Source organism: Haemaphysalis longicornis, unplaced genomic scaffold (genome assembly GCF_048455015.1).
Source record: "Haemaphysalis longicornis isolate Haplotype H1 unplaced genomic scaffold, Haemaphysalis longicornis Haplotype H1 scaffold_6, whole genome shotgun sequence".
Classification (NCBI taxonomy): Eukaryota; Metazoa; Arthropoda; class Arachnida; order Ixodida; family Ixodidae; genus Haemaphysalis; species Haemaphysalis longicornis.
Genome location: NW_027526407.1, coordinates 73,271,161 through 73,286,348, shown reverse-complemented (window position 1 = coordinate 73,286,348; position 15,188 = coordinate 73,271,161). Strand labels below are relative to the sequence as shown.

The following is a 15,188-nucleotide window of genomic DNA, read 5'->3' as shown; positions in this document are numbered from 1 at the left end:
AAGGTTTCCGGATTTTATGCAGGGCATTATTATACCTACTCAAGAAATAAAAATACAATGCGAACAAATATATAAATAAAATAAACGCACCCAACCAAAATAAATCAGCTTCGAAGACCAAGAGAACTGTGCAGGAAATATCTACTTCACATCTGTGCAGAAGGGAAAAATGGTTTTGAAGGTGTCGTGTTATCTGTTATCTCTGTTGCGGCTGCGCACCAGGGTGCGCGGGCCGAGGTGACGTCACTGGCTGGATTGTATAAAACGCGGCTGTGAAATAAACACGAGGCTTTTTCTTGTTTGCGGCTACATCGGAGTGGCGTCAGTCTTTTGCTCGCATCACCGCTCCCAAAGGAGCGGACACGACATGGTGTCAGAAGTGGGATGAGCCTCCTCTCCCTCGGTGGCATTGCGGCATTCACCCTGCACTCGTTCGTACGATGACGGACCAGAAAGCGGCAGCCAGCCCACCAGCGGCCGCCCTGCCACCGCCTGCGCCGTTCAACTTCGACAGGACTTCCGAGTGGCCAGAATGGATTACGTCCTTCGACGACTACCGCTACGCATCGGGGCTCAACGACAGAACGGAGGAAGCCCAGGTGAGGACGCTGTTGTACACCATGGGCAGGCAGGCCAGGAAAATTTTCCAAACGTTCGGCCTGACGGAGGAAGAGTCCCGAAGCTACGCGGTGGTGAAGACAAAGTTTGACGCTCATTTCGTGGCCGCCAAGAACATAGTCTACGAAAGCGCTAATTTTCATCGCCGGAAGCAAGAGCCTGGAGAAAGCGTGGACAAGTTTGTGACAGCCCTGCATGAGCTAGCCGACCGCTGCGAATTTGCAGAATTCCGGGAGCGCATGATCAGGGACAGATTTGTCGTAGGCCTCCGAGACGCACAGCTGTCAGAAGCTCTCCAGATGGATGCCACTCTTACGCTAGCGACCGCTCTAGCGAAGGCCAGACTCAAGGAAACAGTCCACCGACAGCAACTGGAACTTCGGGCCGACAGCAACGAGGCAACGACTGGAGAACTGGGCATCATTCAACGGACACCGAGCGAGCCGTTTATCAACCGGGAGGGGCGCACCACCGAACAGCAACGACAGTCGCTGCAGCCATGGTCACGAGAAAACCGCCGACTACCAGGGTGCCGGTTCTGTGGACGTGAGAATCATGCGAGAACCCGGTGCCCCGCACGGTTATCACGGTGCCACATTTGTGGAACCAAAGGCATTTCGCCGTGGTCTGCCAGAAGTCCAAGGAAAACAACCAGGTGGGCGTGTCTGTGCTAAAAGGCGAAGGACAAAATTTTTTTCTCGGGAAACTCGGCAGCTGTAATGCCAGATACGCGGAAGTGTGTATTAACAATGTACGCGTATGTGCAAAAATTGATTCGGGAGCTGACAACTTTTATCACTCCGTTCGGTAGGTACTGCTTCCAGCGACTGCCGTTCGGTATCAGCTCGGCTCCGGAATACTTCCAAAAGCAAATGGCTGAAATCTTGGAGGGCCTCCCAGGGGTGGTGAACCTAATGGATGACATTTTGGTTTACGGATCAACGGAACAGGAACACGACATCTCCCCGCCGAACCATCATCGGTTCGGCTTTTTGAACGCGCGACGCTGCGCGTTCAAAAAGCCGAACCGATGATGCAATCAGTCTCCCAGCTTGCCTTGGCTAAAGCTAGGAGCTGATCTTTTCCACTTGCGCGGCAGAGACTACCTTGTGGTCGTAGACTATTTTTCTCGTTATCCGGAGCTCGCCCTATTATCGCCCACAAGCGCTTCGGCGGTCATTGTACAAATGAAGAGCGTATTTGCCAGGCACGGGATCCCAGAAATTGTTGACTGACAACGGTCCTCAGTTCGCGTCTGCAGAATTTGCTGCGTTTGCGGCCAGTTACGGCTTCCATCACGTCACATCCAGCCCCAGGTACCCGCAATCAAACGGGGCAGCCGAGCGTACGGTACAAACTGTAAAACGGCTCTTGGAAAAATCGGTTGACCCGTACCTAGCCCTCCTGGCGTATAGAGACTCACCTGGGCCGTTGGGCACAAGTCCAGCCCAGCTACTGATGGGCAGGCGCTTACGCTCTACGCTCCCGGTGCATCCGAAAAAACTTGTACCATCAAGGGCTCGGGGTTTCAGGAGCCTTCAAAGCAGAGACGAGGCAGTTCGGAACAAGCAAAGGATCGACTACGACCGTCACCATGCGGCTACCCCCTTGCCACCCCTCGCGCCAGGAAACCGGGTGTGGATAAAAGACTGCAAAAAGCCGGCAACGGTGTTGAGTTCAGCCCTGAGGCCTCGGTCGTATAGGGTGCGGACCGATGACGGAGCAGAGCTGGAGAGAAACAGGAGGACATTGGTTAGGTACAGTGAGCGAACCAGCGGGCATGCCCCGTCTTACGACTTTCCTGCCACTCTCAACGCTACGGGGCAATCCGAGGAAGGCAACGCCTCTTCAGAGCCTTCCACGTTGAATCTAACGCCGGCCACTCCGCTGAATAAACAAAGGCCGGGCGGTTATGTGACATGTTACGGCCGCGAAATAAGACCGCCAGAGCGATATGGCTACAGTTGATACGTTCACTTGTTTCTGTTGGGGCTTTGTAGATTACTTTTGTGTTGTGTTGAAAACCCTTAAAAAAAAAGGGGAGATGTCGTGTTATCTGTTATCTCTGTTGCGGCTGCGCACCAGGGTGCGCGGGCCGAGGTGACGCCACTGGCTGGATTGTATAAAACGCGGCTGTGAAATAAACACGAGGCTTTTTCTTGTTTGCGGCTACATCGGAGTGGCGTCAGTCTTTTGCTCGCATCACCGCTCCCAAAGGAGCGGACACGACAGAAGGAACAAAGTATCTTTCGGAAACCGCTTGCAATGCACGCGCATTGATGGTTGTGGCGATTGAGGTTGGAAGTCGCTTCTATTGATTCGACGTTTTCGGAATGAAAGGATGTAAAAATATTCTCTTTGTCATTTCGCGACGTTAACCTTGTGCGGATGATCAGTGCGTGGCGATTTGTAGGATGGACAAGCCACCCTTTCGTTTTCCACAATATGATTAGAATGGTAGAGCTCGTAAAAAAATCCAATCGAGAAAGCGTTATGGTGAGCTTCGTAGTTGTTACACCAGACATGGGAGAGTAGTTGGCCAGACAGGAAGTGCGCTGCAATTGCTTGCGGTTAATAATGCGTTATAAAATAATCGTTTCGATGGTCACATACTTCTCAGGCATATTCAAGTTAGGGATGAATTGGTATTTTGTGTACCATCAATTTGAAGCTAGAAATCTCAGCAGACAAGTTACGTATGAGGCACCCAAGGGTCCTATTAGCATTGTTAATTATTTAATTAACGTGTACTTCCCAAGATAAGTTATGAGTTGAACATTGTCGTAAATACTTGTGCGTTTTAGTATCTTCAAGCTGGCGGCCTTTGATTTTGTAAATTGAAGCCTCACGAGGAGCAATAAAAGGCAATGAAATTCTCCTTGTTTACATCAATAACGTTTACCCAGATTTATAAGTTAATGCACCACTCGAATGCTCTGTTTAGATCAGATTGCAATTGAAACGAGCCACAATTAGAACGTTACAGTAATCATCCGCAAACCATATCATGGGAGGGGTAATGGTGCTAGAAAGATCACTGATATAAATCAGAAAGAGCAGAGAGGAAAATGCAGACCCTTAAGGCACGCCTGATGTGAATAAACACAAAAAAATTCGAAATCAATACATTACCGGTTACAAATTGTGTTCCGTTACACAAAACTATTCGATCCAGTCAACCATATCAGTCGATATTCCTTTTTTCAAGCTTCACGAGAAATAACTGAGGAGCAAAAATATCAGATGGTTTGGAGAAGAACAAGAAAACGCAGTCGACAAAAGATCTATTACCGGCAGCACCGAAAAGGTCATTTTTGGAGGAATTGTGCTCTCTCGCAAGACAATAGTTTCCTAAAGCCCTGTCGGCACGACGAAAAAGAGTTCTTTTCCACATACGTCCAGACAGATTCATTCCCAGGACAAAAGACGTTTCCTCATAACAGTGAATTACCCCTTACCCACTCTTGTCGCGAGTTCTCGCGGTATATAAGGTTCCCCAAAGGTGACGCCCACGAAAGCCTAACACTTCAGGATGGTAACAAGTTTTTCTGACCCAGAAGGTGAGTGTGAATTTTTTACCTACTCGACGTCTTCCGACACCGGCAACAAACTGGGTTTTAGTGCCAGGTGCAAGTATTGCAAATCCCTAACATTACCGAGATTGATATCATGGCCGCAATCCGCAAACTTCCCTCGAAAATGTCGACACGTTGCGACAGCATTCCTTGTTTCATCGTGAAGCATCATTGTGTGTCTTCGCACCCTTACTCTGTCACATCATATGTACGTCACTCGTTGAGCAGCTTTTTCTAACAAACTGAAAATTAGGGCAATCTTCTTTTTGCCCCAGTCTTGAAAGGCCTAAATGCCCGCTAACTATAGGCCAGTCTCCCTATTGTTTTCCTTTCTCGAAGTCACCGAAAAAGTCACGCATCGTTGCCTTTTAGCAGCACAGCGTTCAATAATCGTTTCTAACCAAGACGGCTTCACACCCGTAGATTCAGTAGAACCAAACCTCGTCGGTTTTATAAACGACATCGACCCCCCGGTGCTTTCTAACCAACACGTAGACACAGTATATTTCGACGCAGTAGTCAATATTACTGCTTCGCAAATTGTCTGCATGTGGTCTATGCCATGGTTGTTCTCACAGTGGCTCGCCCGTTACTTAAAAGGCAGGTCTAATTGTGTCTGTTGTAAAGGCGTTACCTCACAGCCTTTCGCTATAATTTCAGGAGTATCTCAAGGCTCGACACTCGGCCCTCTTCTCTCTGAAATGTTTGTTATTGACCACTACCCCGCTACTAGGCACTGGTAGCTCTCTCTGTATACCGATGATAAGATACTCTATCGCGCGTTTTCTTCTCAGAATGATCACGTCCTGCTGCAATATGACATCAACGCTGTTTGCAAGATGGTGCGATAGCAACTCTTTAACGCTTAATCTCTCATAAACTATCGTAATGTCATATATTCATCATACTTCCCCACTCATTTTTCCGTGCTCTCTCCTCAACAAACCCGTATAACCCGGTACCGTATTCCGTGATTTGGGTATTATCATGGATGTAAAACTACTTTTCAACTCTCATGGGAACTACCTGAATACCTCGTCTTCACATGTCTGGTGCAATTTTCCGGGAAACCACTGTACTCACCGACCGATGATATTCACCTCACTCTACCATGCCCTAATTTTACCTAAGCTCGACTTTGCCGCTGCAGTAAAGAGTTGAAGCCCTGCGTCATCCCTTCGGCTAGAAAGGGTTCATATGCGCTTCAGATGCGCTTCACTTTATCGTTACTCACCAGTCAGTCAATATGGGCACGGCGAGCTTATCAAGCTTTCCTTCCTTAGCTGACAGAAAGCGGGAAGAAGGCTGTGGAGAGGTCCAACCTGCCCTTGTCTCTCTCTTCTTGTTTCATCACCAAAAGCACCACCCTGTTTATGCTTGTATCTGATCACAAGCGCACCTCTACACACGACTTCCCACGTCTTCTTCAAAAGTTCGTTTCTTCAGAAAAAAACACTGCGTCCCTTCTTCATATATCTGTTACAAACAAACGACCACCGCTTTGCACCGCCGGAGTACTACTGGCCGAGATGCATTTACCCGCCTTTTATTTACTGCCACTCTCGTTTGATAGGCGTCAATGTCAAGCGGAAAAATTCATTCGAAAGATAAATGAGCAATCTTTGGAACACTTTCGTAGTCTTTTATATGTCACAGGTTGGGAATGCATATTTATTGAAAAAGACCCGTGCAAGGCGTACACCTTGTTTTTATAAAACCTGTTGCTGTGCTAGGAGCAAGCATTTCCGTAAAGACTAACCAGGCCAAGGTGTACAAAACCTTGCAAACCTTGGATCAACACAAAGCTTCTAAAAAGATTAAAAAAAAATAATATGTTTCATTCCTTTCTGCAGTCAAAACATCGGGATAGCTTTGCTGCCTTTAAAAAAGTACCGAAATCAGTTAAAGGCGGAACTGAAAAGAGCAAGAATAGAGTATTCTGAATGGCTGTGCAGAGATATACGTAGCGACCCCAAGAAAATTTGGAATGAGATTAATAATCTTAGAGGTGGTCACACAAAACGGAGTGTGTATAATGACAACTAGAGGCCTGAAAACTGGATATGAAGCTGTTTGTTCTCTGAATACACAATTTGCTAGTGCTATTGCTCCTGATGATAGATGCGATGAATCTGAGATTCCCATATCCTCAGTTAGCCCAATAGGTAATTCTGTCTCATTGATTCCGGTTACACCTTGTGAAATCAGGGAAAATATGATGAGTATTCACGCGACGAATATTTGAAAATAAAAATCAAACGCTATGACAAGACCACGTACATTTATCTATGAGGAAGTATTGTTGCTCTCGCCTGTTTGTGTGCCAGAAACAGTGCCATACTTACAGGGGTGATTATTTGTGAATGTTACTTTGGCACACGCTTTCAGTGGACGGAACGTAACTTAGAATTGTTTGTAATTTAATATTTTGGTGTAACTAACAAAGCACTGCTGGAAGCTATTTTTTTCAAACTCAATGGATGTTGGAATTGGCTTCTACTGCGCATTTAGAGTTCTCATGCAGAAATTTTTTCTAACACTCACTCCAGAAACGGTGAGTTCTGACCGGGAAGAAATTATATATTCTTCCGTTTTGAATGTAAAAATTTGCCTATCACAGGTCGACGCTTTTTGCGATCAAAGTTGCCAGGTCAACAAGTAGCTTACCAGAGGCCCACAAAAAGCGGTGGCAAGTATGAATGCCAGCGAAGCGTTGTCTCGTTGCTTAATAGGGGACCAGGCCTTGCGAAAAGGTATTTGTAGATACCTTCCACTGACGTCTGTCTGGTTCTTATTTTCCGAAACCTCAAAGGCAAACGTTAGGCCTGAGAACTAGAACATACTGTACAGCAGCTTGTGTCATTCAGAAAAGTGATGTGCAGCCACAGAATCGGGCATACTTAAAGTGGTGTATTGAAAAGGCCTTATAAGCTGGCACGCATGTTGTTGCAGCGCACGTGGCCACAGTTGCTTTTAAGGCACACAAAAAAAAATTAAACTAATCAGCTGTCCCGATTTGCCCTAATTCGTGAACGAGGGAGGGTCAAGGTACCCTCCAGTCGAACGACGACCCGCTGCCTGTTGGCGGTGGCGGTGACTTACTACGCCTCGCAGTAAGTCATCGTCTATGATTAGAGTATAAAACGGAGATTGATTCGTTTATATTTTTTGCAAGCCAGCCTAAAGGTGGCATTTTGTCTACATATTTGCGATGTCTGAAGCAAAAATACAAAATAACCCAAAAATAGCCACAAAGCCAATAAACCATTCTTCCCGCCAAATAAAGGCAAGTAGCCCAATGTGGCTATTTATATCCCAACCTGGCATCCCTGACTACGAGCTGCTGAGCTCGTCGGTGTTTATTTTCCAGCCAAACACAGTGTCGCCTACTGATGTTTAGAGTGTTGCCAACGAAGATTAGGGTCGCGGGGCGCCACATATTTGTTATATTAGCCAGCTTCTTTGAGCGGATGCAATGGGAGTGTCGGCCACAAGGGCTCCCTCCCCCAACTCCGATTAATGCGCGCGCACTCAGGCGGCTACTAAAGTGTTGCATACGCAAAGAGAAATAGATACCGACAGGGAACTTATTGCACAACGGTGAATAAGCAAAAATCTGCCCTCCTCCCACTCGACATTCCGTATTTCGTGCAACCAGATAATTTGTGTCTGTTTTATTCTGGAAGTCCTTTTCTCTCTTTCATCTTCTTGAATATACTCTTCAGCCTCCTGAAATCACTGCTTTTGACCTACCAAAGTGCCTTAATTGGGCCATGAATGCACAATACTGTTTGTTTCTATTTCTATTTCTCTTTGCTAGCTGCCTCAGCTCTAATCCAACCCCAACTAACGTTTTAAAGCAAACCTTTCTACCTCTACGAGCCATCGCTTCTTTCGCGGCGTGCGGGACACTAAACTCCCAATGCGGCGGAGGCGCGCCGAATTTACCCAGCGTTTTCGGCGCGGAGGTGCCTTCTCGTTGGCGGGCCCTTCAGCCATACGGCTTTGTCGTCTGCTTTAGCGACGGTTGTTTTGGGCCTGTTCTAGTGCAGCATCGCGTCCATAGCGCGGTGCCTTCACACGGCTTGATTACTTGTTCGACATCACCTTCTGAATGAAACGCACACGACGGAATTAAGTGGTCGAACGGCAAAGATACGTTAAGAATTGGTTTCCAGGGCGGGAAAACAAAATATCGAGTCCACATACAGACATGTGGCCGCTAGAGAAACTCTACCTTTTACGCACTGCTTGCATTGATGGGATTCTGTTTTCTAAATTAGTAAATACCGATTCGGTTGTGTTTTAAGAGGTCTTACAAAAGCCGAAACGAGTACCTGGTTCAGATAAATAGCGATCATAAAAGTTCCCTCAGCTTTCTCACAATTCTCCAACTTACTAAAATAATTAATTTAAATCGGTATAAATGGGAGTCACTAAGCTCACATGCCGATCGGTGCCTGCGCTTGTGGCGCGCGGTGGTATAGCTCCGAGCTAGTACGTCAGTATGGCTAGGTTCTGCTGTCTCATCCTTCGAAAGACGCTCCTCTCCGTTTTCTTTGTCCCGACTCACGGCCCCGCTACAGCGGCGGCGGCTGCCGCTCTAGCCCGGCCGTGGCCGACGCTGCTGCTACGTTCGGGACGCCACCCCGGCGCATTCCGGGTAACGGGCGGCACAATCTCTGGTTTCACTCTTTGTAGAGCCACGTGTGTGAATTCAAGTGACGTCGCATGGGCAATTGTTGTGGGTGTCGTTTAAAGCGTTGCTTTCCAACCACGTTCACAGCTTGGATGGGAGCCATTTTGTTAACCCACAGAGAGCACGTAATATGCAAAATTTCACATTTTGCGCTACAGTTACATAAACTGGCAGAGAAGACGTATTATGGCCCCGGATACGTAATATGGGCGAGCACTAAAACACACTCATGAGGTTTTGCTGCATGTTAGCATTTAATTGATACGACCAAACGAATCTATAGGGCCCACCACAATCGCGCAGTGATGATTCTTGAAAGTGGCTTAAGTCGGAGGCCGTTCATGGCACAGGGCAGATTCCGTGAAATCACAGGGAAATGGCCGTAAAGTGACTGTGGAGTCGCCATATCTTTAAATTTTTTCCTTAATATCTCGGTTATTTGTTCGAAGCTTCTGATAAAGTTGCTGTGAGCGTTACCGGAACAAAACAGCCTGTTTAGTGAACCACACAAGTTTTTTTGGCTTTATGGCGCCCTTAAATTCGCGCGCTATGCGTTGGCAGGTAGGACAAAGAGAATGCAACGGCCTTTTTGTGTTGGCACTTCCTTATCCTAATCATTATTGCTTCGTTTGTAGAAGAGTTATTGATCATTATGTACCTCAACAGTCATTCTCATGGATTCTCTTCGATTATTGCACCGAGTTTACCCAGCTCACAAAGATTTGTGTTCGGAGTAGATGTGTCAGAGAGTTGTTACATGAACTTACCTATAGTTCATTTCAGAAACTGCATAGAACACTGTGAAGGCCACGTGGTTGTCAATAGTCCTCCTACGTACCATGCCCACCTCCCCGTGACGGGAGCTTTGAAAGGACATTTCTCTCTCCCCTCTCGGCAGGTGGGACCGCAAGGCCCCGGCGCCTACTCCGTCTTTCCTTAGTTAGGCGCCCTCAGTGGGCGGACTGTTGACAACAATGTAGCCTAAAAGCGTAAGGGTTTCGGCTAGTTGGTAATTCATTGTCAACACAGCGCGAAAAAGACCAGGGACGAACGAAGACGACAAACAAGCGCTGACTTCCAACTAAAAACAACTTTGTCGTCTTCATTCGTCCCTGGTCTTTTTCGCGCTGTGTTGACAATGTAGCCTCCATACTGCTGCATGCAGCATGTGAAATAATCTATAGTTACTCGCCGTTATCGTTGCGTTTGCGTCCCTCTCATGTCATCGCCGCGGTGGTTGCATTTTTCTTTAGTGTTTTTCAACAATACATTTGACCAACTCACTGAACTGTGCATTTTGCGGCAGGACGCTGCGGATTTGCGGTTTGGCCTTCTCCGTGAAATATCTTTTTTTGTGATGTTTATCGGCCTATTCTACAGAATCTTCTCAAATGTACTGTCATGCTGTATTCCTCGTTATAACTGCACTGTACTTTCAACTCTCGTCATTGAGCTTCCAGTTTGGCTCCCCAACAGCTTTCTTGCCAGGGAGACCATCGACATTCTAGTACGTTGAGAAAAAAATCAAGGAAGCCAACACTAACGCGCAAGACTTGAAGGTAGCGAAGCTGGACGCAACAGTAGTGTGCTTCCTCTTTTTTGCCTTACGGAGTTCTTAAAGCGTCGCCTCTGTACGAGCGACCACAGCTGGATTTCGTCCTACTCCATCGCACACAGTTCTGCGCTCACGTCGCCTTTCTTCGTCGCGCACACTTATCGGTGCGGCGGCGCCGTCCTCGCCTTCCTCCGCCAGGTAGCGGCACGGGACCCGCGCGCTTTTTCGTTCCCTCCTCGCCTATCTCTCCCCGCCATCGGGCGCCGCTCCAATCCGGGCGCTTGAGGAAGGGGGTGTGCTTTGACCTCTAGCTCTCAAGGTCAAAACTGGTCACCCCGCGAAGACTGCCCGAGGTAGCGTACTGTAGCTTTCGCTACAAAAAATTTGAACTGCCCCACCTAGCTTTGATGCCTGTTATTACGGGATGAGGTAAGCTCACTTCGCCACAAATGTCGTCGAAGTACGATAGTCGCCTGCCGCCCCTGGCAAGTAAACGCCCGTGTTCTCTCTCCCACCCACATCTCACGTACTTTTCCTTCCATCTCCATCCTCTCACGATAAACACGTCAAATCAATTTTATCACGCTCCACAGCTCGCGCATTATCTAATAGAACGTTTCGTTACAGTTCGACTTCTTGGAATGCAGCCAGGAAGGCTAGTGTCGCGCGCAAGCGCCTTTTTGTATTTTGGGGGGCAAACGTTTTTTTTTTTTTTTTTCAGGTCGCCTTTATATTTCGTATTCGAAAAATTGAGAAGCTATGTATTTCAAACAAAAGTGCACTGCAAATATGACATTAAGATTTTGCATCAAAGACCTCAAATGTTTTCTTCTTGCTCTACAATGGCGACTGGTATGAACATTGCTACCAGATGTGCTAGTTTTGAAGTTTTTGCTATATTCATGAATTCTCTAAATTTTGGCAAAGCTTCTGAATCAAGGGACAGACAGACAGACAGACAGACAGACAGACAGACAGACAGACAGACTGACAGACAGACAGACAGATTGATTATGGATTATTGATTGAGTATGGGGTTTAACACGTCGACGCTACTCACGTGATGAGGCCTGCCATAGTGGAGGGCTCTGCATCAATTTTGACCGCATGGGAAACTGTAACGTGCGCTCAAATCTTGAACACACGGGCGTTTTTGCTTTTCGCCTCCATCAGAAAAGCGGCTGCCGCGGCCAGGAATGGAACCCACGTCTTCGTACTCAGCAGCACAACGCCTTAGCCGCTGAGTCACCGCGGCAGGTAAACACACCGGCAGATGCACCAAACTTTTCACGTTTCAGTAGCTCCAGAAAGATTGTCATCTTTAAAAACTTCCCTTGCCGAACCTTTTACAGAGGGAGTGAAGCAGTTTAGTAAAACTTAGTTTTCGAGCTATTTGGTGGAACATCGTTCAAAATGTTTGTTCTTGGGACTTAATGTGGAGACAAAAATAAAAAAAATCACACATCTCCACGCCGTGAACGATGCCGAGGGGGCGAAGCACTGGGACGGAAGTTGTCTATTCCCTGTGTGATGGGTGTCATCGTCCGTGCGTGCTTATGCACTCTCAGTTTTAAGGTACTCTCAGTTTTAAGGTGCCAAACGTGTCAACAGTCAAAGGTACAGTTTTATTATATCTCGTTCGCATATGGGTACAATTCTCCGCTCTTATTGTATTTCTGAAACTGGCAATTCCACTTGAGTCTATTATACTGTTAGCACTTCGCGAGTTCAAATTGCATTATTTTGATTGTATTCATGCTTCCATAATTTTATTTAGAGAAAACGTACCTCAGTTACAATTTTACGGCCTTAAAAACATTTTCTTTTAGTGTGACCTGTGTTTCCATTTTAAAGCCTATTACAGCCAAAATTGCGGGCCACTTCTGAGGAATACTGATCGACTACAAAAGAAACTTATGCGGCTATTTGCAATAACCATGATCTGTTGGGGGAACTTGGTTCAGTATGTGGACCTTGATATCGTTAACATCAGAGAAGTAAGTATATGCTATATCTTTCGAATCAGTAGCGTATGTCATAATCGTCTGTTTGAATAAATTACCAGTGCTACACTGAAAATCACCGCACTTATATAAGTGGGCTATCGACATGTCTTTACAAGTTCGCACCTATTTTATTTCGCCAGTGTTGAATGCGATTACTATGAGCGATAACTTTCAGTTCCAACTCATGCTACCCACCTTTATGCAGTATTGGCACGGAATTCGAAATTTTCGTAGCTGTCCAGAATAAATATCTTTTCACATATGATGAACATAGAACCTACAAGCCATGGTGGTTCAGTGGCTATGGCGTTGTCCTGCTGAGCCAAAGATTGCAGGTTCGATTCCCGCCCCGGTGGCTGCTTTTCTGGTGGACGGCAAAGCGAGAACGCCCCCTGTCGAGATTTCCGCGCACGTTAAAGATTCGAACGCAGTCAAAACTATCCCGGAGCTCCAACTACGGTGCGCCTCATAGTCCTGATGTAGCGCCGTCGCGTTAAACCCCACAATCATCCAATCAACGAATATCGAAAAAAATGAACTAAAACACACGTTGGCGGGTATATTGATGCAGTCCACATAAAAAGCCTAATAGTACAGAAATAACATGCTTGCTTGTTTATCAGTGCATACCAACAATCAAAAGCGACTAATTTGGTCGCATCTAGTTTTGCGAGTTTAGCATGGCTGTCTTTAAAGAAATTATAACTAAATTGTGCCACCGACTCCATGAACACTTCGGCACCGTTAAAGTATGAGAAGTTTTACATTATTACTTCATTTATATACTAATTTCTACTTGAAGACAGCGTGGTCTCCCGCGCTCGATACGATGATAAAAGCGCGGCAATGTTTGTGCAAACAAAATTTTTAATATGCTCAGCGTGTGCTCCGCAAAACTTCCCTAGCTTCTGCCATAACCTATATTCGAGGACACTGCAGAACCCGGTGTAATGTCTTGCCTAGCCAAGCTTACCAACGTTGGTTTGCCACGGCAATCACAAACTGCAATGACAAAGCTGGAAGCAAGAAATATTCTTAGCGTAAATAAATACATAACAAAAGAAAACGAATAGGGGATACTTCCATCTCAGACGTCCTAAGAGAGTGGAGGAAGGTAGCGCACCTGCGAAAAAGGCAACCAAACAAGATTTAAAAACCCGCGCTGTAGAAAGCCACGCGCCTCACTTCGTGATAAGCAGGTTCAATAAATTACAACTGGCAGTTCTATTTTAATTTATCGAAGAGGGAAAAATGGGGAACATCCCATGTCAAACATTGTTATGCCAGCGCAAAGAACGGGTTTTCAGACGTATCCCGCCCCACCTCGTATCACAAATGTTATTCTTTCTCTGTAATGAAATCTGCTGAGCAATGGTTGTTTTCTTACTTAGTTTATGAACACTCAACACGACTACATCTGGGCCATGAATGGCACACTTAAAGATGAGTGCGTGTTTTGCAAGGTCGAGAAGATCGAGAAATGGCAACAGGACAGTGTGCTGTTTTGGAGAAATTACAGCTTCGACAGAATAAAGTAAGAACAGCTCCACTTTTGTGCCGCATTCGCTCGTAAGCACTAGTATATAACGTTTTTTTTTTCTTTGCTTAGCGTTCGGAAGCTGCTGGTGGGCACATTTGTTGGGCGCCGTGGAGAACCGCCAGATCGCATGGAGATTCAGGTAAAAGAAGGTATGAATATTGTTCACATCAGAAAACGAAAGTTTGAGTTACGACTGGTTATTTCACACTTGACGGGTTTGCTCAAACGAGTCATGAAGACAAAACACAAGATTGGTTCATTCGAAAAATTCCCTCGTTAGAATCATACTGACGCCACTTTAAACGCAAACGTCGCTCAAATAAGCTACATAATTGTGAAAAAAGAGAATGGCCATGTGCCCCACTAGCTCATTTCCCAAAGCAAAACCTATGGTGTCATACCAGCCAGCTCTGCGATTGGCCGAGGCCGCCAAAAGCGAACAAAAATTAGGCAGAGCCAATCAGCTTACAAAACGAACTAATTGCGCCTAAATTTAGCCCACATTCTTTATATATCAGTAAGAATGGTGGGACAAACAGTGGCAGTTACGAAAGCACACGTAAACATATTGCTGATGCGTACTGCTGTTGGCACTGCGCGCACTATGCTTGGTTTAGCTGCACAGCACTGCGGGGCTTTGGGGTTGTCTCAGACGACACTGGCCGATTTACGCAAGCACGGTGTCTTACGTGGCCATATTTGTCGAGCGGGCACTATGTTTCACGAAACAATTATTTTCTCCGAGAACAAGAACAAGCCAGCGTTTAATACGCTCAAAAACAAACCAAATGCCGAAAACGGCTTGCAACGGTGTGGTGGCGCCATCTAGGTTCACTAACGGTAAACAAGGCTTCGGAATCGACTGCACAGCAGTCGGTTCCCGTGATGTCATTGCGGACCACGAGAACACACAACTTACCGGGAAAATCAAAATGTTAACCTAAATTGATTATTTTCTCCGTGAATAGAATATTGTTTGTATCCGGAGAAGCGCGGGGGGCACTGTAAAACATGAAATGTTTTGAATAAAACAAACTTGTATTTTGTCGTCAGGGATCCTTTAAATACTGTACCAGGAAACATCATATTCTGTTTCCTACTTCTGTACACTTATTACAAACAATAGGTACATATGGCTACAGCCGGCTTGCTAAAACTGCCGAAAATTATAACAATTCTGCTATATGGTAGCCAT

At 46.2% G+C, this 15,188-nt stretch overlaps 1 protein-coding gene across 1 annotated transcript; it reads left to right on the top strand.

Annotated features, from left to right (window-relative positions):
• The first annotated feature begins 272 nt into the window (after nt 1-272).
• Nucleotides 273-1,292, top strand: LOC144143082 (uncharacterized). The gene has a single exon (XM_077674898.1). The coding sequence runs from the start codon at nt 441-443 to the stop codon at nt 1,290-1,292; it is 852 nt and encodes a 283-aa protein (XP_077531024.1). The 5' UTR covers nt 273-440.
• The last annotated feature ends 13,896 nt before the right edge of the window (nt 1,293-15,188 follow it).